General features: G+C 43.6%; 1 protein-coding gene across 1 annotated transcript; it reads right to left on the bottom strand.

The window, feature by feature from the left end:
- Window positions 1-1,476: 1,476 nt before the first annotated feature.
- Window positions 1,477-22,643, bottom strand: IYD (iodotyrosine deiodinase). Its single transcript, XM_030852852.2, has 5 exons — window positions 22,466-22,643; window positions 10,822-11,013; window positions 8,060-8,219; window positions 3,457-3,613; window positions 1,477-1,659 (listed from the first exon to the last, which is right to left on the bottom strand). The coding sequence occupies exons 1-5, from the start codon at window positions 22,641-22,643 to the stop codon at window positions 1,477-1,479; spliced, it is 870 nt and encodes a 289-aa protein (XP_030708712.1).
- Between the last annotated feature and the right edge of the window lie 685 nt (window positions 22,644-23,328).

The following is a 23,328-nucleotide window of genomic DNA, read 5'->3' as shown; positions in this document are numbered from 1 at the left end:
ATATTTTAAAGAGAAAAAAATTCTTCCTTTTCTCTGATACAGATTTGTCACCAGCTCTGACTCTTATCAGTGATACGATTGATGATCTTATCAATGCACCGTGTGACACACGAATGAAGTAAAAAGAGACAGGAGAGTTTTTCTGGAGGGATCTGAGTTTAAAAAAAAATAGAAGAGAAAAAAGACAGTGGAAGGGGATAGAGAGGTGAGTAGAGCTGCTTTTGATGAGCAATTATCTGAGCTCTGAGTGTACCTGTGTGAGCAGCACCCCTGGAAGGGAAGACAGAGGGTGACAGGTTAAGGGCTAGAGCTGGCAGTCCCTGCCCGGCACCCTGTGACCCCACCAGCTCCATACAGTGTGACTGCCAACTGGAGAAAAAGGATAAGTGTGTTTCTTTGGGGGAGAGTAGAAAAGAAGGGGAGCACAGTTAGAACTCCCTGGTGTCTGGAAGACAGTTCCCTTTAAGAAAAAGAAAGCAAGCCCTGATTTGTGTGTTCCTGCCAGTTGCCATGGTGTAAATCCTCGCACCATGGGCAATTTCAAGCTGCAAATGGTTTAACAACTGGCTCACAAAATTCCTGAATATTTAACCATCAGCTTCAACCAGCTGGTGCGAGGCAGCTGCGACACGCACTCTGGACTATGCGACTAACCATCTATATGTCCAGATGGCGGCCAGTCTACACAGCACGCGCTGTTCTGTTCTGTGCTTGTGATGTTTTAATTATTTTGAAGGTTACTCATTAAAAACTGGCAGAATAGGGGCTACCCTGGTGGCGCAGTGGTTGAGAGTCCGTCTGCCGATGCAGGGGACACGGGTTCGTGCCCCCGTCCAGGAAGATCCCACATGCCGCGGAGCAGCTGGGCCCGTGAGCCATGGCCGCTGAGCCTGCGCGTCCGGAGCCTGTGCTCCGCAACGGGAGAGGCCACAACAGTGAGAGGCCGGCGTACCGAAAAAAAAAAAAAAAAAAAAAAAGTACATCCTTGCCTAAAAGCCACCAGAAAGCAGGGGGCAGAAAACTGTTTGATCAGTCTAAATTTAAATTTAAAAATCATCACATAGCTGAATTCTTGGGAGTATATTAAATTTTCTGATGACTCTTTCCTCTTTGAGTTTTTAAAGAGTGAAAGAAAAAATCATCCGTGAGTTTTCTGGAACAATTAAAAAACCTTAAAAACCAAGGGCATGTTCTTAGCAAAAATTTAATGCATTTCCGAAGTGGATAAGAAATGGAAGAGAACATACCTATTCATCTCTTACTTTGTATGGTTCAGCTAATCACACTATCAGAAGCAGGGCTTCTCAGACCCAAAGTGCTATAGAAAGTGCAAAGGTTTCTTCACACACACAGAGGCCAGCCCTGTGGAGTGGAGTGCCAGGAACACCCAGGGAGAGAGCAGCCTGTACTCCCAAAAGGAACAGGAGAAAGGAGTGGGGGGCATCACCTTCCAGCACGTCCCTGCCTGTGTCCTGCCTACACAGTCACCATGATCTGATCCAGAGGCTTCCGTGTGAGGTCAGGCACCGTGGCCTCTTCGCTGGGGTACCCCACAGGGAGCAGTATTAGCAGCTTTTCATTTGCAGGGCGGTTCAGGAGCACCCTCAGACGGGGGCCACAGTTGAGAGGAGTGGTCGTGACAGTCACCAGTCCCGCGTTCTGTAACAGGAGAGGAAAAGAAAACGTTTTAAAGTCAGCAGGCAAAATCCCAGCCTGGGCATGTTCTAGTCCCTATAAGATTTGCTTGTCCCATCATTTCCCTGAAGTTGGGCGGCAAAGAAACGACCAGCTTGGGCCATGGTGTCTTGAATCCTACCTGCCCTCCTCGACCTCCCCAGACCCCACCTTCTCTTAACCAAACAGTGGGAAGCTTCTCGGAGAAGAAAATACCAGTCATTTTTCACAGATGCTTAAGAAATGGGAATGGTTATTTCATGGAAAGAAATTTGGGGAATCCAACTACACCAAAGGAACGGAAAAACAAAAGGCAGTTCCTGTGGTTATATAACCAACAGTGGAAGCAGAGCGTCATCCCTAGCTGAAAATACCTATGTCCAGTGAGGGAGGACCTAGTGGCCAAGAGGTATGTAAGAGGTAGAGGAAATACTCCACCAACCTCTTCCCAGCCCCCTCGAATAATAAACATCCAATAAAAATCACATGTAACTTCAAGACACTTTCCCAGTTGGCCCTCTCCATCCCCCCCTGCTTTTCCCATCAGATGCTCACTACTAAGCCTGGACCAGAAGGAGGTTCTGGAACTGCCTTTGGGAGTCGAGCACGCCTCCAGTCTCTGTGCAATCTGCCCAGACAAGGGCTTCCAGAAGATTCCTTCCTCCTTGACAAATCAAGACCTACACTCAGACTTATGCCTTACAGAAAGCTAGAGGGCAGCAAACTCCACAGTAAAGTGGGAAAAGTTGCTGATGGGAATGCACAGAAGGCACAGGTGAAGGGAACCCACGCCAAGCCTAAACTGCCTCTTCAGGAACCCTGTCTGGGACGGGGACGGTGCCTTGCGGTCTGACGTAGCACAGCAATTCTTTTATCTGTTACAGAGTCGGGAGGTAGATAGGATGCCAGCTCCTTTGGAACAGTTTTTCAAGTCATCTAAAAATATATTCCTCTTTTATGTCACAATGACTGTTTTGCAAGTTTTCAGCAAACACATTTTTCTTTGAGATAACAAAGAAGCACAGTTTTTTGGAATCTACTCTCCCTTGAAAGTAGGCTCATTTGCTCTTATAATCCTGTTTGTTTGCTTTATTTCACGTGTTTACTGTCACTCTCCACCCTCTCCCAGGACTGTAGTCCCCACCAGAACGTACAGTTCACGAGGTGACTATTCCTGGTGACTCCTGAGATCTGCCACATAGAAGGAGCTCAGAAAATATCTGTTGAGCGAATGACTTGAATCACGTGAAAGGCAGACCTCAATCCTGCTCTGTTTGATGCTTAGCAGGGCTGCAGCTACTATGTAGATGGAAATTTTTTAAGCACATGGACATCTTTCTAATGCAATACGATGTAAACTCAACTTCTGAGGACAGGAGCTCTATGATAGAGTTCCCCTTATAGCTATTGAATCATCCCACTGGCTCAGACAACAGTAAACACAGCTGAGAAGCCAGGCCCTGGAACTTTCAGGCTCTGAAGCTCTTCATGTGTATTTACTAAAGCCCTTAAAGCTTCATATGGTTACAGATGAAGGCAAACACTGCGACCGTTTTTTGACCCTTAAATAATGTTATAAGTAAATTTCCAGGAAGGATGCCAGCTTGTTTGAAACATCATCCTCACCAATCCAGGTTTCCAGAGGCAGTTTTTACATCAGAGTTCCCTTACTGAGGAATCCCTGTCCCTGAACTAGAAACTCAGCTGAAATTTGCAAATAAAACCACAGTTGGCCCCCAAGTATTAAGTCTCTCTCTTGGGCCCAGTGGGAGGGTGACATACCTGCAGGGCAGCTAGGAGGATGCCACATGCGATGGAAACACTGATCTCGTTATAGTAGTGGATCTTTTTCTTGCCATTTGCAGCAAAACCGTGTACTCGTTTGAAAATGAGAATCAAAACAGGCGCTGTGTCCAAGTACTCCTTAATCCAGTTGGTCCTAAAGGGGGAAAAAAAGATATTCAGAATATTTTCTCTTAATGTTTTTTTTGTTCCCTGTTTACCACCTTATATACATTAAAAATAGAAACATTTCCTTGTCTTTTATGTTTAAATTGAAAAAGAGTAGGATTTTTGTTCACGTCATGTTTACCTTTTTCTATCCCAAGTCTATCTATCCCAACAGGTATTAATAAGGGCCTAATATAGCAAGACACGTGAAATGCTGAAAGATACAAAGATAGATCCTATAACCCAGAGGGCAGTAAGCCAAATTTAGCAAACTAAAACCTGGTAAGTGTTGTTAAAGAAATATAAGACAAGGGCCTTAGGAGCCCAAAAATAAAATGTTAGCTTTGAATAAGATTGTCAGAATATTTCCAAAGTTTCTCTTGAGGCGGGGCACTGAAGACCAGCTAGAGAAGGGGCATTGGGAAGGGCAGCCTAGGGAAGAGATGAGCAAAGGGCAGAGTCAGAAGGAGAATGCTTGGCCGGACAGGGAATTTCAGAAGCCTGGTAGGCTGGACGACGGTGTGCGTGGTGGGGCACGGGTTGGGAGGCTCGCAGTTTTCATACAGATTTTGCAGGGTGCTGGACTTGGTTCAGCGGGTGATGGAAAGTTATCACAAGCTTCTGAGCAGAAGCATCACGCAATAGGATCTGTTTCAGAAAGAGACGGATTGGTGTGGGCAAAGGACCAGCTCAAACGGGACCAGATAGGAGACAAGGGCAATGGCCCAGGAGAACTTGGGGAGTTGTAGAGGCAGGAGCTGACAGATCCGGCACTGGAGCGCACAAGGGAGAAGAAGAAGGTGATGGTGAGTTTGAACCGAAATTCCAGGTGGGCAGATGGTAACGTTCTTAGCCTAGTTATGGAGAAAAGGAAGGAAACTTTTGTGGGAGTGGGGGATAACTCACAGGAGGTATAAATGTTGAGTTTCCATTTTTATTTTCCAGATAAGAGCATATCTTTCTCTGTTTCATTACCCTGCCCGTACATTTCGGCAAACGCTTCACTCTAGCTCAGATATTCAAAGGAAAGATACTCATACGATGCTATATATTGGAATTTTTCCTTAGGGTAAATGATGTCATCAATAAGCAAGAGATAGTCACCACTCATTTCATTCTTAGCTTAGTTACGCTTCCTTGTTTTAAAACACATTAAACCCACGTGTGTATTTTCTACAGTTCCTTGAACACTGCTAATTTCTATACATTACATTCTCAAAGCTACTTTACCATACTCAGCCAGCTTATTCACATGTGACTAGTATCAATTCTTTTTCTCTTTACAAAGTGGGAGAATGTTAATAGTTTACAAAAAAAATCTGGAGTCAACTAGCTTTGCCACGTTGGGCAACCGCTCACCTTCTCACAGTTCAGTGCCCTAAATGTAAAATGTGCTATTGTACACTCACCTCCAATGGTTATTGCGACAGTAAAATCAGTCCCAATAGATCAAGTGCTTAGAATAGTACCTAGTACCACGTATGTGTGAGCTAATATTATTATTATTACTATGTATTATTTTACAGTGAATAATTCAAAACAATTGTTAAATATGAGGTGAAGAATAAGCAATTTACTAGGTCAGAGGCAGGTTAGCAATTTTTACTAACCTTTGTACTTATTTTGCCTAGGCATACATTGGTAGCTAGTATTTTGGGTTTGTTCAATTTTACAAGAATGTATCGTGACATCATATCAGAGCTAATAAAAAGATAGCACCGTGCTGAGGCCTGTTAAGAAAGGACAACTAGCACCTTCCACCTGGGGTGAAGGGTCTCACGCCAGCAGCAGGAGAAGAAGGCTTGACGGGGAGGTTGGACCAGATTGTATATCAAGCCTTTAATGACAGCTATGAGTTTCAGAGTTGACTCAAACTGGCTATCAGGACATATGTTCATTTGTGATGCAATTTAACAGTTATTTAATTACCTACTATGCATCAGCACTGTGCTAGGTGCTACAATATAAGACTTTTTTAAACTAGAGGTCTCTGGACCCTAGAGACACTATATATATATATATATGTACTATATATATGTGTGTGTATATATATATAGTATATATATACATATATATATGTATATGTATATCTGTGTGTGTGTGTGTGCACGCATATTGTCTGCAGAGAAAGTCTATAATGTTAATTGGATTCTCAAGAGTATCTTGGTGTACCACAAAGGTTTCTAAAATATGGCCTATAAAATGAGAAGAAAAGTAGGCCAATAATTAAATAACCATGTCATAATGGCTATTTTAAATGCACGGAAGGTGTGTATTAGGTGCTTTGAGCACAGAGACAAGAGAGCAACTGATGCTGCCTTCTTTGGGGAGTGACGGGGCTGGCAGCGGGCCCACACAGAGCACAGCATCTCTCTAAGAAGAGAGACTCAACTTTGCCCATCCGTTTTTTCTCATGAATATGCAATTAGATTTACATATTCATGATTAATATCCTGCACTTATTCCACAACACAGCCATAAGTTACAACGCCAATAGACATCAATTTCAATAGGGTTTAAATATCTCAGGAAAAAAATTGTCCTCTGGGGCAAATAAATGAGACAGGAGTAGGACTAAGAGGCCATCCTTCTCACCACCCAGCCCTGGCTACCGGAGAAGAAGTCCCAGTTTACCCCACAAGATGGAGATCCCACTGCGTTTTCTTAGGCTTGTGTCACAGTGGGTATTGGATGGCTGGTGCTGGAACTGGCCGCTAAAGGCCCAGAGCTGAGAGCCAGAGGCACGAGTACCTCTACATGCTACGTGCCAAGAACTCGAGCTGGCTTCCCCTCAGGGCCTTCTGAGAGGCCAGGACAAATATCTGTGCCCCATCCCCCCTCATGCTCAGCCCGAGAAGGGGTTAGAAGGGAAAGGAGATGCCTCTGTGGGGAGGGCAGTATTTGTAAAGGGGACCCTGTGACCAGCGTTTTAAAATGACACGGCTGAGCCTGAAAAAATTGAAAGTGACTGTGTTAACTACCAAAATGACTGAGAAATTATGGAATCCATCCTAGATATTGTGTACGGTGACTGGTCCTCCATGGGAAAAGTGGGATTAACAAGCATAGTTAGTTGTAGTTTCCAGAAAAAAAGTGAAACCTCGCACGTGTCTACCCAAATACGCTGAAGTTTCACGGTAAAGCCAGTTACACTGAATTCCAATCCGCTTCTTCCCTGGAGATAAGGAAGCCTGCAAAATTACTAATGCCTAATGAATATTATACCTCTACTAAATTTGTACTTTTATTAAACATGTACTAAAATGAAAGCCTGCTGAGTGAGATCATGTACAAGACTATAGGAAAATGTAATTTACGTCACTCAAGATCCTGAGAAGTATTTCACAATTTACTAATACTTATTTGGGTCATAGCCTATTTAGTTACCAGATTCATATGGCCCTTTCTATGTGCCATCACTGTTCTAAGTGCTTACAAATTCATCTAATTTTCATAATGAAGTAGATACTAGACTAATTCCCATTTTACGGATGAGGAAACTGAGGCACAGATAGGTTACTAAGTGGCTGACCTCATATTTGAACCCAAGCACTCTAGCTTCTCAGGCCCTACTCTTAGCCTCTATCTTATTTAATCCTGATACCAGTTTTTAACATTATCGTTTTGGGTGAGAAAACAGAAGTGTGGTGGTTGATTTTATGTGTCAACTTGACTGGGCCACGAGGCACCCAGATAGCTGGTTAAACATTATTCTGGGTGTGTCTGTGAGGATGTTTCTGGATGAGATTAATATGTGAATTGGCAGACTGAGTAAAGCAAATTGCCCTCCTCAACGTAGGTGGGCCTCATCTAAACCGTTGAAGCCCTGAATAGAACAAAACAGGTGGAGTAAGGGAGAATTTTCTCCGTCTTCCTGACTGTCTTTAAGCTGTGACATCAGTCTTCTCCTGCCTTTGGACTCAGACTTGGACTGCAACTTACACATTGGTTTTCCTGGTTCCTAGGCCTTTGGACTCAGATTGGAACTATTCCATTGACTCTGCTGGGTCTTGGGACTTCTCAGCCTCCATAATCACTTGAGCCCATGATTTATAATAATTCTCTTTCTCTCTCTGTTTCTCTCTATCTCTCTCTGTCTCTCTTTCTCTGTCTCTCTCTCTCTCCATTGATTCTGTTTCTCTGGAGAAACCAGACTAGTGCACTTAGAGGGAGTAAGCAAATGCCTAAGGTCTTGCAACTGGAAAACCAGAGCTAAGACGTGAACCCAGATGGGATTCCAGTCGGCATCCCTCACCCCTGCGCAATACGTGTGCTCAAGGCAATTCAGCGGTGAGGCCTGAGTTAACTTCCATTATTTCTTCCACAGGTAAAATGAAACTTTTTAACACCTAAAACAAAACCAGAAAACTGAAGTCATAGTTATTTCATTTTAGGAAGCCAAACCAAACAAGCCTAATTCTACCCACTTTTGTACCTCAGTTTCTTCAGGTCTGAAACCCATTGAGGTCCCATCCTCTTCAAGTAATTTATTTCCTCTTCCTCCTCAACGATCTCCCGAATCTTATGCTTCACGTCTGGGTCCTTCACAACCACAAAGGTCCAGGGCTCTGTGTGGGCCCCACTTGGGGCTGTTCCTATCACCCATTAAATTAAAATCAGAAATTAAAACTGCAAGAAAAATCTGAGTCTGTTAATTAAGAATAAACGTAACTCATAGTTGCTCAAAATGAAGTTAGATCACCTGACACACAAAATGCCTGGCGGTAGCCTCTGGGATGTTGCTGCCAGGCCCGTTTTGTTCAGCCTCTCTGTCAGGGTCTCCAAACCAACTAACTGAGATCAAAGCCAGTAGTTCCTAGGTTTGGGGAATTTATCACTGCTTCTCTGATCATGTGAGAGAAAACATCCCTAGGCACTACTCTGTGACCAATAAGGGAACACAGATGGGAAGCTCTGATAGCCAAAAGCCTCCAAAATGCTGTTTGTTTTGATATTCTTGAAAAATGATCAAGTCAGGAAGTTTATTGGAAATGGCAAAATTTAAATGGCAAATGGTTTCAAAAGGATCTCCAAAAGGCAATTGAACTATAAATTGTTTAGTGCCTATATCAAAGTTCTGAGTGTGGCACTGTGGGGTTTGTGGCCCTGTTGTGAACACATGAGAACTCTTGGCCCTGGGCACTCAGACACACAGCAGAGTGTCTTCCAGCTCTTACAGGTTTTGGGAAACCTCAGCCCACCCTTGGATCAGTGCCAATATGCCAGACAAAGCTTCATAGTGCATCATGGGACCCAAGGAGCTTAAGTTCCCTTTAAGATTCCAGCCAGCAGCACTTCCCTGGTGGTCCCGTGGGTAAGACCCTGTGCTCCCAATGCACGGGGCCTGGGTTCAATCCCTAGTAGGGGAACTAGATCCGACATGCATGCTGCAACTAAGAGTTCGCATGCCACAACTAAAGATCCCACATGCCACAACTAAGACCTGGCACAGCCAAAATAAATAAATAAATAAATATTTTTTAAAAAAAGATTCCAGCCATGGGCTGGCCCAGCTACTGATCTGGGTGTCACCCCTCTGTCCTAGAAATGGCTGTTTCTAGAAGTAGACCACGGTGACCCACTGGTGGTATATTTCAGAAGCAAGTATTTCTTTATTTCTTTCTTCCTAGTGAGTAGTTCAATGGCATAAACTCTACAGGAGGGGTCTCAGGCCTGCCAGCCTTGATGAGTTTGCCATCCACAAGTCCCCGTGGTAGAGAGGGCATAATTAAACTGTGAAATGCAAGTCAAATCTAAACATAAAGCCCAAATTTCTGAACAGAGGGATTCCAGTTCACTTTGTACACGTCGTCTGTTCACTAAATATTGGTGTCACCAAACACAAGAAATAAATTGCCGCTTAATGTTTTCAATTACGCCAAACCTCCCTGAATGTCATATGCACACACCCACATATTTAGATACAGATCTATACACAGAAGAAATTTAGTAACTGCTATTGGTTAGATAAAGGACTCACCAATCTAGTGTATTTGTGTTCTTAACTGAAGTGAACTGTTTTATTCTTACTTCCTTTTAATTTGGGCAATGGGTTTATAACAGTCATGCAATAATTTCTGCAAATGAACTTGAATGTGATTTATATAGGAATAAGAATCCAATCAGAGGAGACTCTCAAATAGGGGGCTTTCTCATATCTCCTCTCCCTTTTTCTATAATTCTCATCTATTCCTCTGGGAATAGATATTAATTTACATTGAAAATGCATTTGGGGGACTTCCCTGGTGGTCCAGTGGTTAAGAATCCGCCTTCCAATGCAGGGGACGTGGGTTTGATCCCTGGTCAGGGAACTAAGATCCCATATGCTGTGGGGCAACTAAGCCCATGTGCTGCAACTACTGAGCCCCGGTGCCACAACTGAGCCCGCTCGCAGCAACAAAATATCTTGCTTGCCGCAATGAAGATCCCGTGAGCCGCAACTAAGACCCGAAGCAGACAAATAAATAAATAAATAAAAAGCAAAAGAGGGGGAAAAATGTTTGCCTTACTTTGATTTATTTTGTGAATTCACATGAATATATTTTGCTAGTTCATTAGAATACAGTACTAGAGCATCATGGTGTGTAATATAAGAAATTCGGTTCCCCAAAGAGAAATGTATAAATGTGTGTGTGTGTGTGTGTGTGTGTGTGTTTTAAGGTGAGGTGAAAGTAAGGATGTTTCTTTTCTGATGTATAATAATGTGTTCAGAAATTTTCATTCTTCAAAAATTTTATAATGTTGAATAATTTCAGAAGTTTTGAACTATTGTCACATCTGCTCCCGAGAAGTTTGTAATAGTTAAAAGTTTGTAGAGGGCTTCCCTGGTGACACAGTGGTTGAGAGTCCGCCTGCCAATGCAGGGGACACGGGTTCGTGCCCCGGTCCGGGAAGATTCTACATGCTGCAGAGCGGCTGGGCCCATGAGCCATGGCCGCTGAGCCTGCGCGTCCGGAGCCTGTGCTCCGCAACGGGAGAGGCCACAACAGTGAGAGGCCCGCGTACAGCAAAAAAAAAAAAAAAAAGTTTGTAGAAAGTGGAAATCATCTTGTGCTTGGAAGTCAGTCAACACCTGGGTAAGACTTTACAGGTAAACGTATCATTCCAGGCTTTATTCACTGTGTTTGAACTTCAACATTGCTCCACTATTGTCACTTGTAGCGGATGTTCTCAAAGACCCACTGTGCACTTACAGACCTGCTGCTTTGATGACATTATCAATCACTTCCATTGGGACTTGCTCATTACTTATGAATCTAACAGACCGTCTTTTATTGAGAAGTTCATAAAATTCCCGGGATCTCGTAAGCATTTCCTTCTCAGGATACCGGGTGTGGGAGAATGGGATGTGTTCCACCTCTTCCTCTGACACTTGCCAGTCGTCAGCGTCTGCCAGTAAGAACAAGGAAGACAGCAAATTAGAGGATCTCTCTTGGTCATGAAGGGGAGTGCAATGTGCCCCTCCCCCAAAATATGTCTCTTTAGCATAAGAATTATTTTGAGTTAACTATTTTTAGGAAACGCAGACACAGGAGAAGTTCTGAAAACCCGAGTAGAAGTCACCCTATTGTAAGAGACATTTATAAAGGAAATCTCTATTTGGAAGTGTTTCCCTCTCTGTACCAGGAAGAGAAGGATGATTCTAAATCACAAGAAACTCTTGTCAACAGAGAAGGTGTGGACTTAAATCTCTGTAACAATCTTACCCTTGTTTGCTCTGCTTTTCCTGACAACCTCCCCTAACTGGGTCTCCCCAGTCCCCAACGCCTTTCTTCTGTCTTTATCTGAAGATGGATTAAGGTGGTGGCTAAGGCTGTTTGGGGGAGTTACTCAGTTTTCCTGGGTCTCTCCCATGTACACAAGAGATATACATGTTATTAAACTTCTGTTTGTTTTTCTCTTGTTAATGTGTTTTTATTATGGGGGAGTGGTGGTCTCAGCCAGAGAAAATTATTTTTACTCCCTTATAGTCATAAGGTGGTCACTGGGGAGAAGGAAATGAAGTTCTCAAAATATCTGTAAGGTTATGAGCTCAAAAACATCAAGCAAAAATGGGAAAAATAGGTCTACAGAATCCTGAAACTCTGATCTTGACTGTCCTTCAAAGCCCAGACTGGTTATAAATCAAGAAAAAGAAAACTTTTACGTACATAAAGATGAAAAATGTAAATTTCTGTTAATGGTGAACTAACTTATTTGAATCAATCTCCGTTGGCTGAAAACCACTAAGATCTTTTTTTTTTTTTTTTTTGGCCAGATCTTAGTTCCCCGAACTCGTGCCCCCTGCAGTGGAAACATGGAGTCTTAACCACTGGACCACCAGGGAAGTCCCCTGAAAACCACTAAGATCTTGAAATAAATAATTTTTTATAAAGCCGTTTTAAATTCTTTGAGTTACTGACAACATAGTAAGAAATTCCCAGGCCAAAAGTGAAGGGAAAATATGATCCTGCAGAAGTAAATAAGCACAGACGCTGCATTTGCCCTGATAACATCTGCCAATCCCAATATATTTGAATTTTTATTTTTATATTTTCAGGGATCAAGCGGGACAGAAATCAAAGCCCAGGTCCATATACGATGGGAAGTCTAACAAGCTGGGACCCCAAGACTACATCCTTAGAAAAACTAAGAACCATAAATAAATCAGGGACTTCCCTGGTGGTCCAGTGGTTAAGACTGCACTTACACTGCAGGGGACACGGGTTCCATCCCTGGTCAGGGAACTAAGATCACTCATGCAGCATGGCACGGCCATAAATAAATAAATCAGCCCCCAAGAGTTTATAACATTTTGATGGGTCCTGCCTCAAACCTGAACTTGGAATAGTGTGGTCCTGCCTGAAAATACCCCCATTACCCAGCAGAAGCAAATGCCAATATATAAATAATTTTAAGTACAATTATCAGCAACACATAAAAGACAACCAGACATACAAAAAGAGTATCTTGAGCAAGAAACAACAGAATAGGTTTTTAAAAATAGAGCCAGACACCAAATTCTCCAAATATTGGAATTATCAGACTCAAGAGATAAAACAACTATGATTACTAGGTTTAGAGGGGGGAAAAAAAAAGACAGGCATATATAAATCTGTAGGGTACAGGAAAAGATGAAAAGTGACATAGAAAATATTTTAAAATAGAACTTTTAGAACTGAAAAATAAAATAATAGAATTAAGAACTTGGTGGGTGGGTTTAATAGCAGGTTAGACATACCTAAAGGAAGAATTAATGAACTGAAGACAACTCAGAAGAAAATATCTAGAATAGAGCAAGGAAAGACCAAAAGACAGAAAACATAAAAGAACGATGAAGAAAAAATAAAGCAGAGCGAGAATGTTCTAATATACGTGATGATAGTGACAGCAGGAGATGGGAAAGAGGATGTGGCAGAGACCATATTTGAAAGAGAATATCTGATATGAAAACCTGATGAAAAATGCCAGATCTACAGATTCAAGAGGCCCAGTAAATCCCACGCAGTATAACAGAAAAGAAGCCCACACCTTTTATAATCAAATATAAAATCTTAAAATCAGCCAGAGGAAAAAAAAAAGATTCCCTTAGGAAGAGGCCCAGATGGTTTCATGAGGGAGTTCTACCAAACACTCACAGAACAATTATTGCTAACTTTTCTCCAACTCTTCCCAAGAATAGAAATAGAGGACACATCCGCCACCCACTCATTCTATAAGACTAGCGCACACTTGCTACCAAGCCTGACTAGGACATTAAAAGAAAGAAAAGCTACAGGCTCAACTTTCTCATAAATATAGATGCAGAAAGTCCTAACCAAAATATTAGTAAACAAGGGAGGGTGGGAGGGAGGGAGACGCAAGCAGGAAGAGATATGGGAACATATGTATATATATAACTGATTCATTTTGTTGTGAAGCTGAAACTAACATACCATTGTAAAGCAATTATACTCCAATAAAGATGTTAAAATGAAAAAAAAATATTAGTAAACAGAATTCAACAATATATCAAAAAACAATACACTTCGGCCAAGTTAGGATTACCCCAGGAATGCAAGGTTAACTTAACATGAGAAAAGCAATGTTGTTTGTTACATTCACAAGCTAATAATCGCTGTAATGCAGAAAAGGTGTCTGATAAAATTTGGCATTCATCTCTTAGTAAATTGGGGTAGAAAGGAACTTTCTTAACCTGATAAAGTCTAACTGTGGGGGAAAACACCAAAACAATCCAGAACCAACTGCATAGTTAGTGGTGAAACATTGAAACTCTTCCATCAGATATTGAAAATTAATGAGTATTGCCTGTTCTCACCACAGTTCTAATTATGAAAGACTAATTTTTGAAGCTTTTAGAAAAGAATATAGGAGACTATATTCATGACCCTGTAGAGAAGAAGGATTTCTTAAACAAGATACAAAAATATTAACCATAAGAAAAAAATCTGTTCAATTTACCTACAGCAAAGTTATCTTTACACCTGCCTGCTTCTGCCACTTCTGGTTTCCCCCATTTCCTTCCTGTTCAGAGAGCTGTGGAAACCCATGATCTGTAGCTCAAGATCTTACAGAAGATGAAGATGCAATGGAGGATTCAATAGCTGAAGCTGAAGCTCTACCTCTGAATACGCGTGTTTCTTCATTCCTTTCAAACCCATGAGTAGACAATACTTTTGATCTGAACTACAAAGATTTCAATGTGAACTACAAAGATTTCAACTGAAAGAAATTCTAAGATGCAGTATTCAAAAAGTTAAAAAGTGTTAAAAATAGGAATGCTTTGAATGGAGTATATATACATATACTTATATATATACTCCTTGCTTATCTTGAATTAGCCTTGGATTTCTGATTGTTGTTGGACTTCATCAACTCCCAGAATCTAGGAGGCAAAAGATACCAAAGGGGCTACTACAGAAAGTGGACCTCGGTACATCAAACCAGAATGAGTTGAGGTGAGTTGGACTTTTCAGGGAATTTTAATCACATAAATAAGGTTTCACCAGGAAGTCTGCCCAAGAAATAGACACTGAAAATATCAGTGGACTCTAATGAGTAGATGGTTCTTCTACACAGAGGCTGAAGACTTTCCTGAATCTGCTCTGATGTTTTTCAGCCTGACGGGGACCCGTGCAGAGAAGCCGTATCACCAGTAGGAGGCAACTCCTACTTAGATAAGAACAGATAATCAGAGTCCGCGATGATAAAATGGCTGAAAATGCCCAGCACTTAACTTTCATTAAAGTAACAAATTTAGATTGTTTTAAACCATTAAGGTTTATTTGTGTGCATGTGTATGCCTTACCTGAATTATTATTGTACTACCTAAACTGTGTCTTTAGAAAACTGAATGTAATGCTATCACATATCTTCATCATTCACAAACACCCAAAAGCCAATGAATATTTGCCTGATATAATGTATATCCCATGCCTTCCACTGTGTGATAGGAAATAATTAGTCGTTACTTCCTTCTTTGCGTAGATACAAATCCACTTTGATGCCATAGATTAACTGATGCCATAGATTAGCTGACATTTACTAAAGGATTTTCACTTCCAGTAATGGTTATTTACATAATTTACCAAATCTCCAAAGTAAAGAAAGCTAAAATCCTTAGTAAAATACATATAGAACATTTTCTTCTAAGTACTGAAGAGCTAACCTGTGACTGTAGAACATCACAGTCAAAATCTGGGTGAAGGTTAGTACCCACAGGGGTAGATCGGCACTCAAATGTCCAGAGAATATTTTCCAATTACCTAGATACCGCCATGAGGCTGAGCTGAGATAAAAGGATGGTGACCAAAGTCAAACCCCCAGGGCCATCCAGGGCCTGAAGATTTATGTTACAATAGTAAGAGTAAAATGTAAGTAATCCAGCCCTGGTGACTTAGAGCCTAAGGTAATATCCTGTGAGTGATCCAGGGAACCGTAAGCCTTGAGCTCAGATTAAAGTTGCCCCAGAGTGTGAGGACGTTGCTCTTCTGATAGGTGAAAATGTGAATATTCCCTGGAATAAGTAACAGTATCCTAGACCTCAAAAAAATTTATATGTAATTTTCCAATAGAATGACCAGCAAAGAAGTAATTCCCATAAAATTCAAAATAATAGTTACTTCTATAGGGTATGGAAGAGGTTGTTACTGGGAAGGAACATATAGGGGTTTATGGAGTACTGGAAATTTATATTTCTTGATCTAAGTGATAACTATATAGATTTTTGCTTAAAATTATTTGTTATGCCATTCATCTATCTTTTATACACTTTTCTAGTAAGCATATTACATTTCACAATTAAGGGTTTTGTTTTTTTTTAATGAGAAGGCCATAGAAACGAATTACCAAAAACACCCACAAGGGTAGTTCAACTGACTACAACTATTATATTGATTTAAGGACATCTGAAAAAAAAAAGAAAAGACGCTTGACACTTTCTTAATGAGATAAGAGGATGAGAGATGAACCATTTGGGGAAGGTGGGACAAAAGTAGAAATAGGAATGAATGGGCACAATTAACTTCTCCTGACCAGGCAGCAATCCTTCATGAAGCCAGAACAACCTAGGTTTCTTAACTCCTTAATCAGTGGGTTTTCCCCCAATACAGTAATCCGTAATCCTCCCTTATCAGAGGTTTTTCTTTCTCAGATTTCAGTGTCCCATGTCCAGCTGTGTTCTGAATATATGAAACGGGAAATTCAAGAAACAAACAATTCATAAGTTTTAAACTGTGCACCATTCTGAGTAAGATGATGAAATCTCATGGCTGTCCTGCTCCATCCTCCCACCCACGTGAATCATCCCTTTGTCCACGTATCCACCCAATTAGTCACGTAGTAGCCTCTCGGTTGTCCACTGTCAGGATACTGCTTGTGTTCAAGTAACCCTGATTTTACTTAATAATGACCCCAAAGCACATGAGTAGTGATGCTGGCAATTTGGATATTCTCTTACTGTGTCTGATTTATATTCAAGTTTATCATAGGTACATACGTAGAGGAAAACACTTAGGGCTTCAGGCATCCACTTGGGGTCTTGGAACGTATTCCCTGAGGATAAGGGAGGACTGCAGTAAATGCCTACTCCAGTAGGCAAGAGGGAACGCTTGTGAAAAGGGAACTTCAAAGACACTGAGAACCCAACTACAATACCAAAAGGGACCACGGTTAGCTCATAGCTAGTACTGAGAAACTTCTTTTTTTATGCTTTACTAGCCGGGGCAGTGGGGACCCACACTGTGTACATTTTTTTTAACTTTTATTTTATATTGGAGTACAGCCAATTAACAATGTTGTGCTAGTTCCAGGTGCACAGCAAAGGGCCTCAGCCATACACACGTGTATCCACCCCCCTTCAAATGCTCTTCCCATCCAGGTTGCCACGTAACGTGGAGCAGAGCTCCCCATGCCACACCACACAGCAGGTCCCTGCTGGCTTGAGGAAGTAAGTGTGATGGGAGAGTGGCAACAGCTATCAGCTTTCTAGCAATCCACTCTGAACCGAGCCCAGATGTCGTCAGTATCAACCCCGAACCTTATCAAACGTGTCAGCAAAGACTTCAGCACCAGTGATACTCCCACGCCATTTGTCATGAAGTCCGGCAACCTCCGCAGTCAGTAAGTGGAAAATGAGCCAATGCATGCAAGGTCTCTTTAACTTCGGGTCCCTTCAGCATCTGTGTAAACTAAAGGCAGCCGAGCGGCATGACGGCAGTTTCTGCAGCAGCTGAAGTCCAGGGTAGGCGCTCCGACTCTAGCGGAATGAAGGGGCTGCTCCCTGAGCTTTATCAGCACAGCCTTATCTCTGAGCACAGCAGACAAATGGTCCCAACCACCACTGGGCTGGATTGTCCAGAAGGGCTATCCAAGCAGAGCACTGGGGCGCTGCTCTTCCCGGAGCCTCTCCCAGGGCAGAAAGTCTACACTTGGCCTGGGGAAAGGGGACAGGCTGAGCCAGCTGGGAAAGAAGCTCCAGGGGATCTCAGGGCAGTGAACCGATAAAAAAGGCACAGCTCTCTCCTTCCTCTTGAACTCCTGACTGCCCCCAAGGCATAAGCCCTCACCAGAGAGAAGAGAACAGCCTCTGTTCCGCAGCTGTCCCGCCTCCACCCTAGACCAGCCAAGCAACGCTGGGGGATTCATTCAAGCTGTGGAGCCCACATATCCTAAAATAAACGCACGCTACAGTGGTCTGCTTTTAATGTAAGTCCTGTGCTGCCACACATGGGGTTTGCTATTGACACCAAGACCAACACGCCTTTTATCATTGCTTTAATGCCAAGGAATCCTAAATTGCTCCGTAATTAGGTTTAATGACCAAGTAATTCTAGGCCACGGCTATCCTTTAATGTTTAGCTTAGAGGCATTTTTTCTGGCTGCATCTCTACGGGAATTGCTTTTGTGTTTTTGCAGTTCTACTTCAAAATCTTTGCAAATGGGCCAAATGTTTTCCAGCTATGAAACTACAAGGCCAATTTGTGTCATGTCACCCTTGTTCCCTCCCTGCAATTTCTGGGGAGGCTTAAGCACCAGTATTAATAAGGCTCAGGGTGACACGGCTCTCACAGTAGACAGATTCTGATGGTGGCAATGAGAGCAGCTTCAAGGCTCAACACCGGCTCAGAGAACTCCTCCTTCCCACTGTCTCGGCCATCGCTCTGCTTCCTACGTGGGCCTCTCAGCCATTCAACTCCCTGACTGCAATATAGACTCACTACCTCACTAGCAGCAGCAGGGGTGGGGTGGGGGCTGGGGAGTCTGCGGATGTCCAGATGGAAAGGCCTTGAAGAAAGCAACGCTATCCCAGGTGAAGTTGACAGAACTTGTTTTCTGAGCCCCTTTACCTCTCGTGGTGTCCCCGGTGTCCCCAGTGTTCTGTACTGAGCTTCACTCTCCCCAGCAGAACCCACCCAGACCTGATCCCAAGAACAACATCTCCATTCAAGTCCTTTCCTTTCCCTAACCTTCTCTCATCTGAATTTGAATTTACCTGTCCTTTGTCCTAGAACCGTAATGTCTTACAGGAGCCCTGGTAGACCAGCCTTTTAGAATTAGCCATGCAGAAGTATGCACACGTAGGTGTGCCAAAGAATGATGAAATGCAAAGATGAAGCTGAATTTTTTGCTTCCTGGGGCAAAGGAAAACTGTGCTGGGCATGAGTGCTGCCCTTACATAGTGTTTTTGTCAGTGGTGTGCTGGTAAACCAGCACTCTGAGAAGAGGGGAAAAAAGAGCCCTGGTTTATAGCACTTGCCAATTTCCACAGAGTAAACACTCCCATGATGGCCCGATCTCAAGATATTGGCAATTGAACAAATGGCCCACAAATTTCCTGAACATTTATCCGTTGGCTCTCACTAGCCCCATAGGGTAGCTCTTGCACACCACTTGGTTGGGAAGCATGGAGTTCAGGCATTGGTGGACTTCCAGGCATGTAAGAGGGTTGATATCATCTGCAGGAACAGTGTTACTTGGTTGAGACTGTTGTTGACTGGTTGGCCCTCAGAGGGGCTGGTCCTGGAGTGAATCCATCTCTGATTGGTTGACTTGTTAAGCTTTTACTGAGATGTGTTGTCATTGATCCAATGAACAGGTTCGAAACAGCTGCCTATGGGTATATAAAAATCTGTCTTTGCCCAAGTCCGAGGGAACAGTTTTATTCTCAGGTGCTGCCCACACCAGATAAAAATGTTAACAAAGGCTTTTTTAGTGGTCATTGGGACAATCAAAATTTCAGTTAGAATAATAGCTTCCGGATGGCTAGTGAAGCTGAGTGAAGAAAATCCCCACTAACATTAAAATGGACACATCTTACTAAGATGTGTTTCCTGTATCTTTTTCTCCTGTTTCCAGTTCCATGAGCTTTCATGAATCCGGGCCTGACTAGAGAATTTTTGTTCAGTATTTCCCATTCATTTTAGGGAAACGATCTGAGGTTTCCACTTTGAGATTAAATAGCAGTCATTTCTGGTATTTAATATTTCTGGTATTCTGAGGAGTCATTTCTCCTCCTCAGACCTCTGCTACAGATAAACAGGGAACTGAAATGCGTTAACAGGATGCCATGTGTGACTGGTCCCCAGAGGAAGTCTGTGTCTGACTTCTAATCCGCATGTCTTCTCTGTACCCCCGACCCTTCCCCCCACCCCGTCCCCCCAAACAGGCTGATTCCTTGATCTATGAATGTCGAATAGGAATTCTTTGTGAATCAGAGATGGCGGAAGCTAGATTGGTACCCATATATTCTTTAACTCACACTAGAATGGCCCACAATACTTATTTTACTGTTTTGTCCCTGATTGTTAATTTTCAAAATGGTTTGAATCTGGTATCTATTTGCTGTTATCAAAACCATCTCATGTTTCCTTAGTAATGGAATCCCTTCTCTTCTCCAATTATACATCCTCTCTTAGACTGTGTCCACCCACCCAATGGTTAAGAGCAGGGACTTGGGTGGCAGAGGAGACTGAGTTTAAACATTAGTCCTTACCTACCACCTGTGTGACTGTGTGACCTCAGTAAGTATCACTTATGTAAACAACAAAAATCCCAACAAGAGACTGTGGACTCTGCACTCTGGGAAGATCTGCTCACGGCTGCCGAGCGGCCACTATGTGTTCAATTCATTTCTCTGTGTGAGGAAGAGAGAGTGGAGAGGCAGAGGATTGAAAGTGAATCATTAGGTGGAGAAGCAGAAGGGGGCCATACAGCTTTGTTCTCTGTTCCCAACCTTCAGGCTCAGCCCCAGGTCCCCGGTTCCCCACCAGCCTTATCACCCCCTCTGTATCCCTCAAACTCTTGGGTCTTCAAATCCAGCGGCCTTTCCTCCATACACACTACCTCTGATCTCTCAGGGAATGTTTAACCCTGCTGGCCATCTCCTGCCCCCTCTGTTCTGGGTCATTCTTTTGGAAAAGCAGCCTAGCGAATTGCCTGTAGGCCTGGACTCTGGAGGCAGCCTGCCTGGGTCCTGACTCTACCACTAATTGCTTGGGCAGGTGACTTAGCCGATTTGAGCCTCAGTTTCCTTATCTGTGATATGGATATGATAATAGTGCCTGCCTCACTGTATTGTTATGAAGACTAAATGATTCACCATATGTAAAAGTGACATTGGATACCGGAAGCACTATGTGAGGGCTTGTTATTACTGCCCTGGCCCTCCTTTCCCACGCCTTGTTTTCTGAGTCCATTCCTTCCAGCAGTTCCTCTTATCTGAAGGTGCCCCTCCCCCCCCGCCCCCCCCCCCCCCCCCCCCCCGCCAAGTTCTAACCTCAGCCTTCTCTCTAGCAATACCCCGCAGTGAATCCATTAGTTTTCCAAGTTCCAAGCATCACCCCTATGCTGGTGACTCTCCAGTCAGTGTCTATGGCCTGGATCCCTCACCTAGAAACCTCCCTGCCTTTCTGCTTCAATGGGTCACTATCCTCTCAAATCCAACACGTCCTGCACTACATTCAACAGCTTCCCCTTTAAACCGGATCCCCTTCCCGCACCCATTGATGACAGTTGTTATTCTGATTCCTCCAGTCTCCAAATCGTGCCCACTTCTCCCTCCGTTCATGTCTAATTTATTACTAGACCCTGTTCTTCCTTGACCGTCCCTCTAGTTCACCCCTTCCTCTGCATCGCACTGGCGCCACCGCCCAGCCCATCATTACTGGAACAGATCCTTACTCAGCTTCACAGTGGGTCTCGTGCTCATTCAACGGAAGTGCTTCTCAACTGGCATAATTGGCATTCGGGGTTAGTGGGGGAGAGTAAGAGGCTGCCCTGCCAGGAGGCTGCCTGAATTTGGATCCTCCTGGGCAGTACATTCAGCACTGCTGGCTCCCAGCACTGAGTGCCAACTTTATACCCGATTCCCCAATCCTGAGGTTAGGACAACTTAGAACACACGCACACACACACACACTTCCAGGTGGCCTCTGTTAGAGGGAGGGAGGGTGGAGGCATTACTACCCCAGTTGAGAGTCACTGAGCCTCTTCCAAGTCAAATCCATCCCACAAAACCACCTCAGGTAAACCTCAAACACAGATTACTCAAAGCTCCTCCAGAACGTCTCCCCTCCTGCCTGCCTCCTTCATCACCCCTTTTTTCTCAGGTCAGCCATGCCCCGGCCCGCCCTCAACACCCCACTTCATTTTCACCCCTCCCCTGGTCAGTACAGTCCTTCCATCTTCTTGACATCTTTCCCTGGGGTTCCGGACTCAGGCGCTTCCTGTTCCTCTTAGCCTCCTAACCTTTGTATTCATATCCTAGCAATGCCCCAGACCTGGTTCAGCCTTTTTCTAGCTGCCCCACCAAACCCCCAAGCCTTCTCAAAACACCTTACAATCAGTTCCACCCAGTTCGCCTCTGTTTTACTCTCTGTCGTTTGCCTGTTTATGGCCTTGTCTACTGAATTGGACACTCAGATTGGAGGACAGCAGCCGCTCTTATCTGTGACCCACAGGGCTGGTGCAATGAAGGGTAGCGAGCCCGTACGTAGATGCCTTTTTTTATTCCAAAGTTCTTGATCAAAACCTGACCACTTAACCCGCAGCCCCCGCAGCATGTGATGTGCCCCTTCAGAAAGATTTTAGCAGCCTCAGAGGACTGGAGCCAGGAAAAATGTCGCCCCCTCAACAGCTTTTTACTGAGGACCCAGGAATAAAGGGAGCTTGGTGCCAGGAGGTGACAAGCTGACCGCCAGAGAGAAATGATGTCTCTGTCACACACTGATTTGTTTACACGGCAGAAGCTGATGATGAAACTGACCTGCCTATGTTTCTTCCTCTCCATAAGCCCCACCATCCACTTGCCCTCATCATAAAAATACAGAAGTTGGAAACCAAGCAACATGGCCAGTGTCCTTACCTTCTTCCAGCTGGTGGACGTCAGTGCTGTCTTTCAAGTCTTCATCCACCCAGGGGCGAGCCTCGGCCCTGGCTCTAGGCTCCCCCTTCCTTCTCTGGGTTCCTCCATCAGCATTTTGAAAGATCCACACCATCAAAAGGCAGACAACTGCTACCAAGACTGAAGTCAGAAGAAACATGGCGCTGAGGCTGATTCTGAATGGGGCCAATACTTCCGGGGCCGGTATTTAAACAAGCAGGGACTGGAGTGGGGAATGCCGGGAGACGGAGTGAAGGAAGGAGAGGGGGGCCGGGGGAGGGAACACAGTGAACTCGCTGACTCTGCAAGGACTTTGCAAAGGAGAAAAGATCACAGCCGTGTGTCCCGGGTGTGTTGTGGCTCTGGGAATGCACTGGTGCGTGAACTTTTTTAAACTGTGTGCTCCATCAATATCTTCTTAGACAGTAATTGCCAGGATTTGAGGAAACACTTTAATGCACTAGATCTTACCAGCAGTGGTGGAAAGGGTTTACTCCTCCTCCTGTGGATTCTCTCTGAGAGCAGTGTGTCTTCAGCTGGCCTGAAGCTAGGAATCACCTGGAGTTGGCCCCTTCTCAACCAATCTCCATGCCCCTTTTGAGCAATTACCAAATCTCCTGGGATCTTGTCCTGGGGTTTTGGAGACGGGGAAGGATTGCCTATCTCAGGCCTCTCACTCACATTTTGCCTTATATGTATCTACATTATTTGAATTTTTTTCAACCAGCATGAACTGTTGTTTTCTACATTTTTATTGTGATAAAATATAATAATATCAATATAAAATTTACCATCTTAGCCCATTTTAAGGGTCCAGTTCAATGGCACTAAGTACATTCACCATG

This window comes from Globicephala melas, chromosome 14 (genome assembly GCF_963455315.2).
Source record: "Globicephala melas chromosome 14, mGloMel1.2, whole genome shotgun sequence".
NCBI lineage: Eukaryota > Metazoa > Chordata > Mammalia > Artiodactyla > Delphinidae > Globicephala > Globicephala melas.
The sequence above is the reverse complement of the archived record's forward strand: the minus strand, read 5'-3'. Positions and strand labels throughout refer to the sequence as shown.

Excerpts from the sequence above, each read along its gene's own strand:
- IYD (XM_030852852.2), bottom strand. The coding sequence starts at position 22,643 with ATGTTTCTTCTGACTTCAGTCTTGGTAGCAGTTGTCTGCCTTTTGATG. Across the intron at positions 8,220-10,821 it reads TAATGTCATCAAAGCAGCAG|GAACAGCCCCAAGTGGGGCC; the intron begins GTCTGTAAGTGC and ends AATGGGTGATAG. Across the intron at positions 3,614-8,059 it reads TCAGACCTGAAGAAACTGAG|GACCAACTGGATTAAGGAGT; the intron begins GTACAAAAGTGG and ends TTCCCCCTTTAG.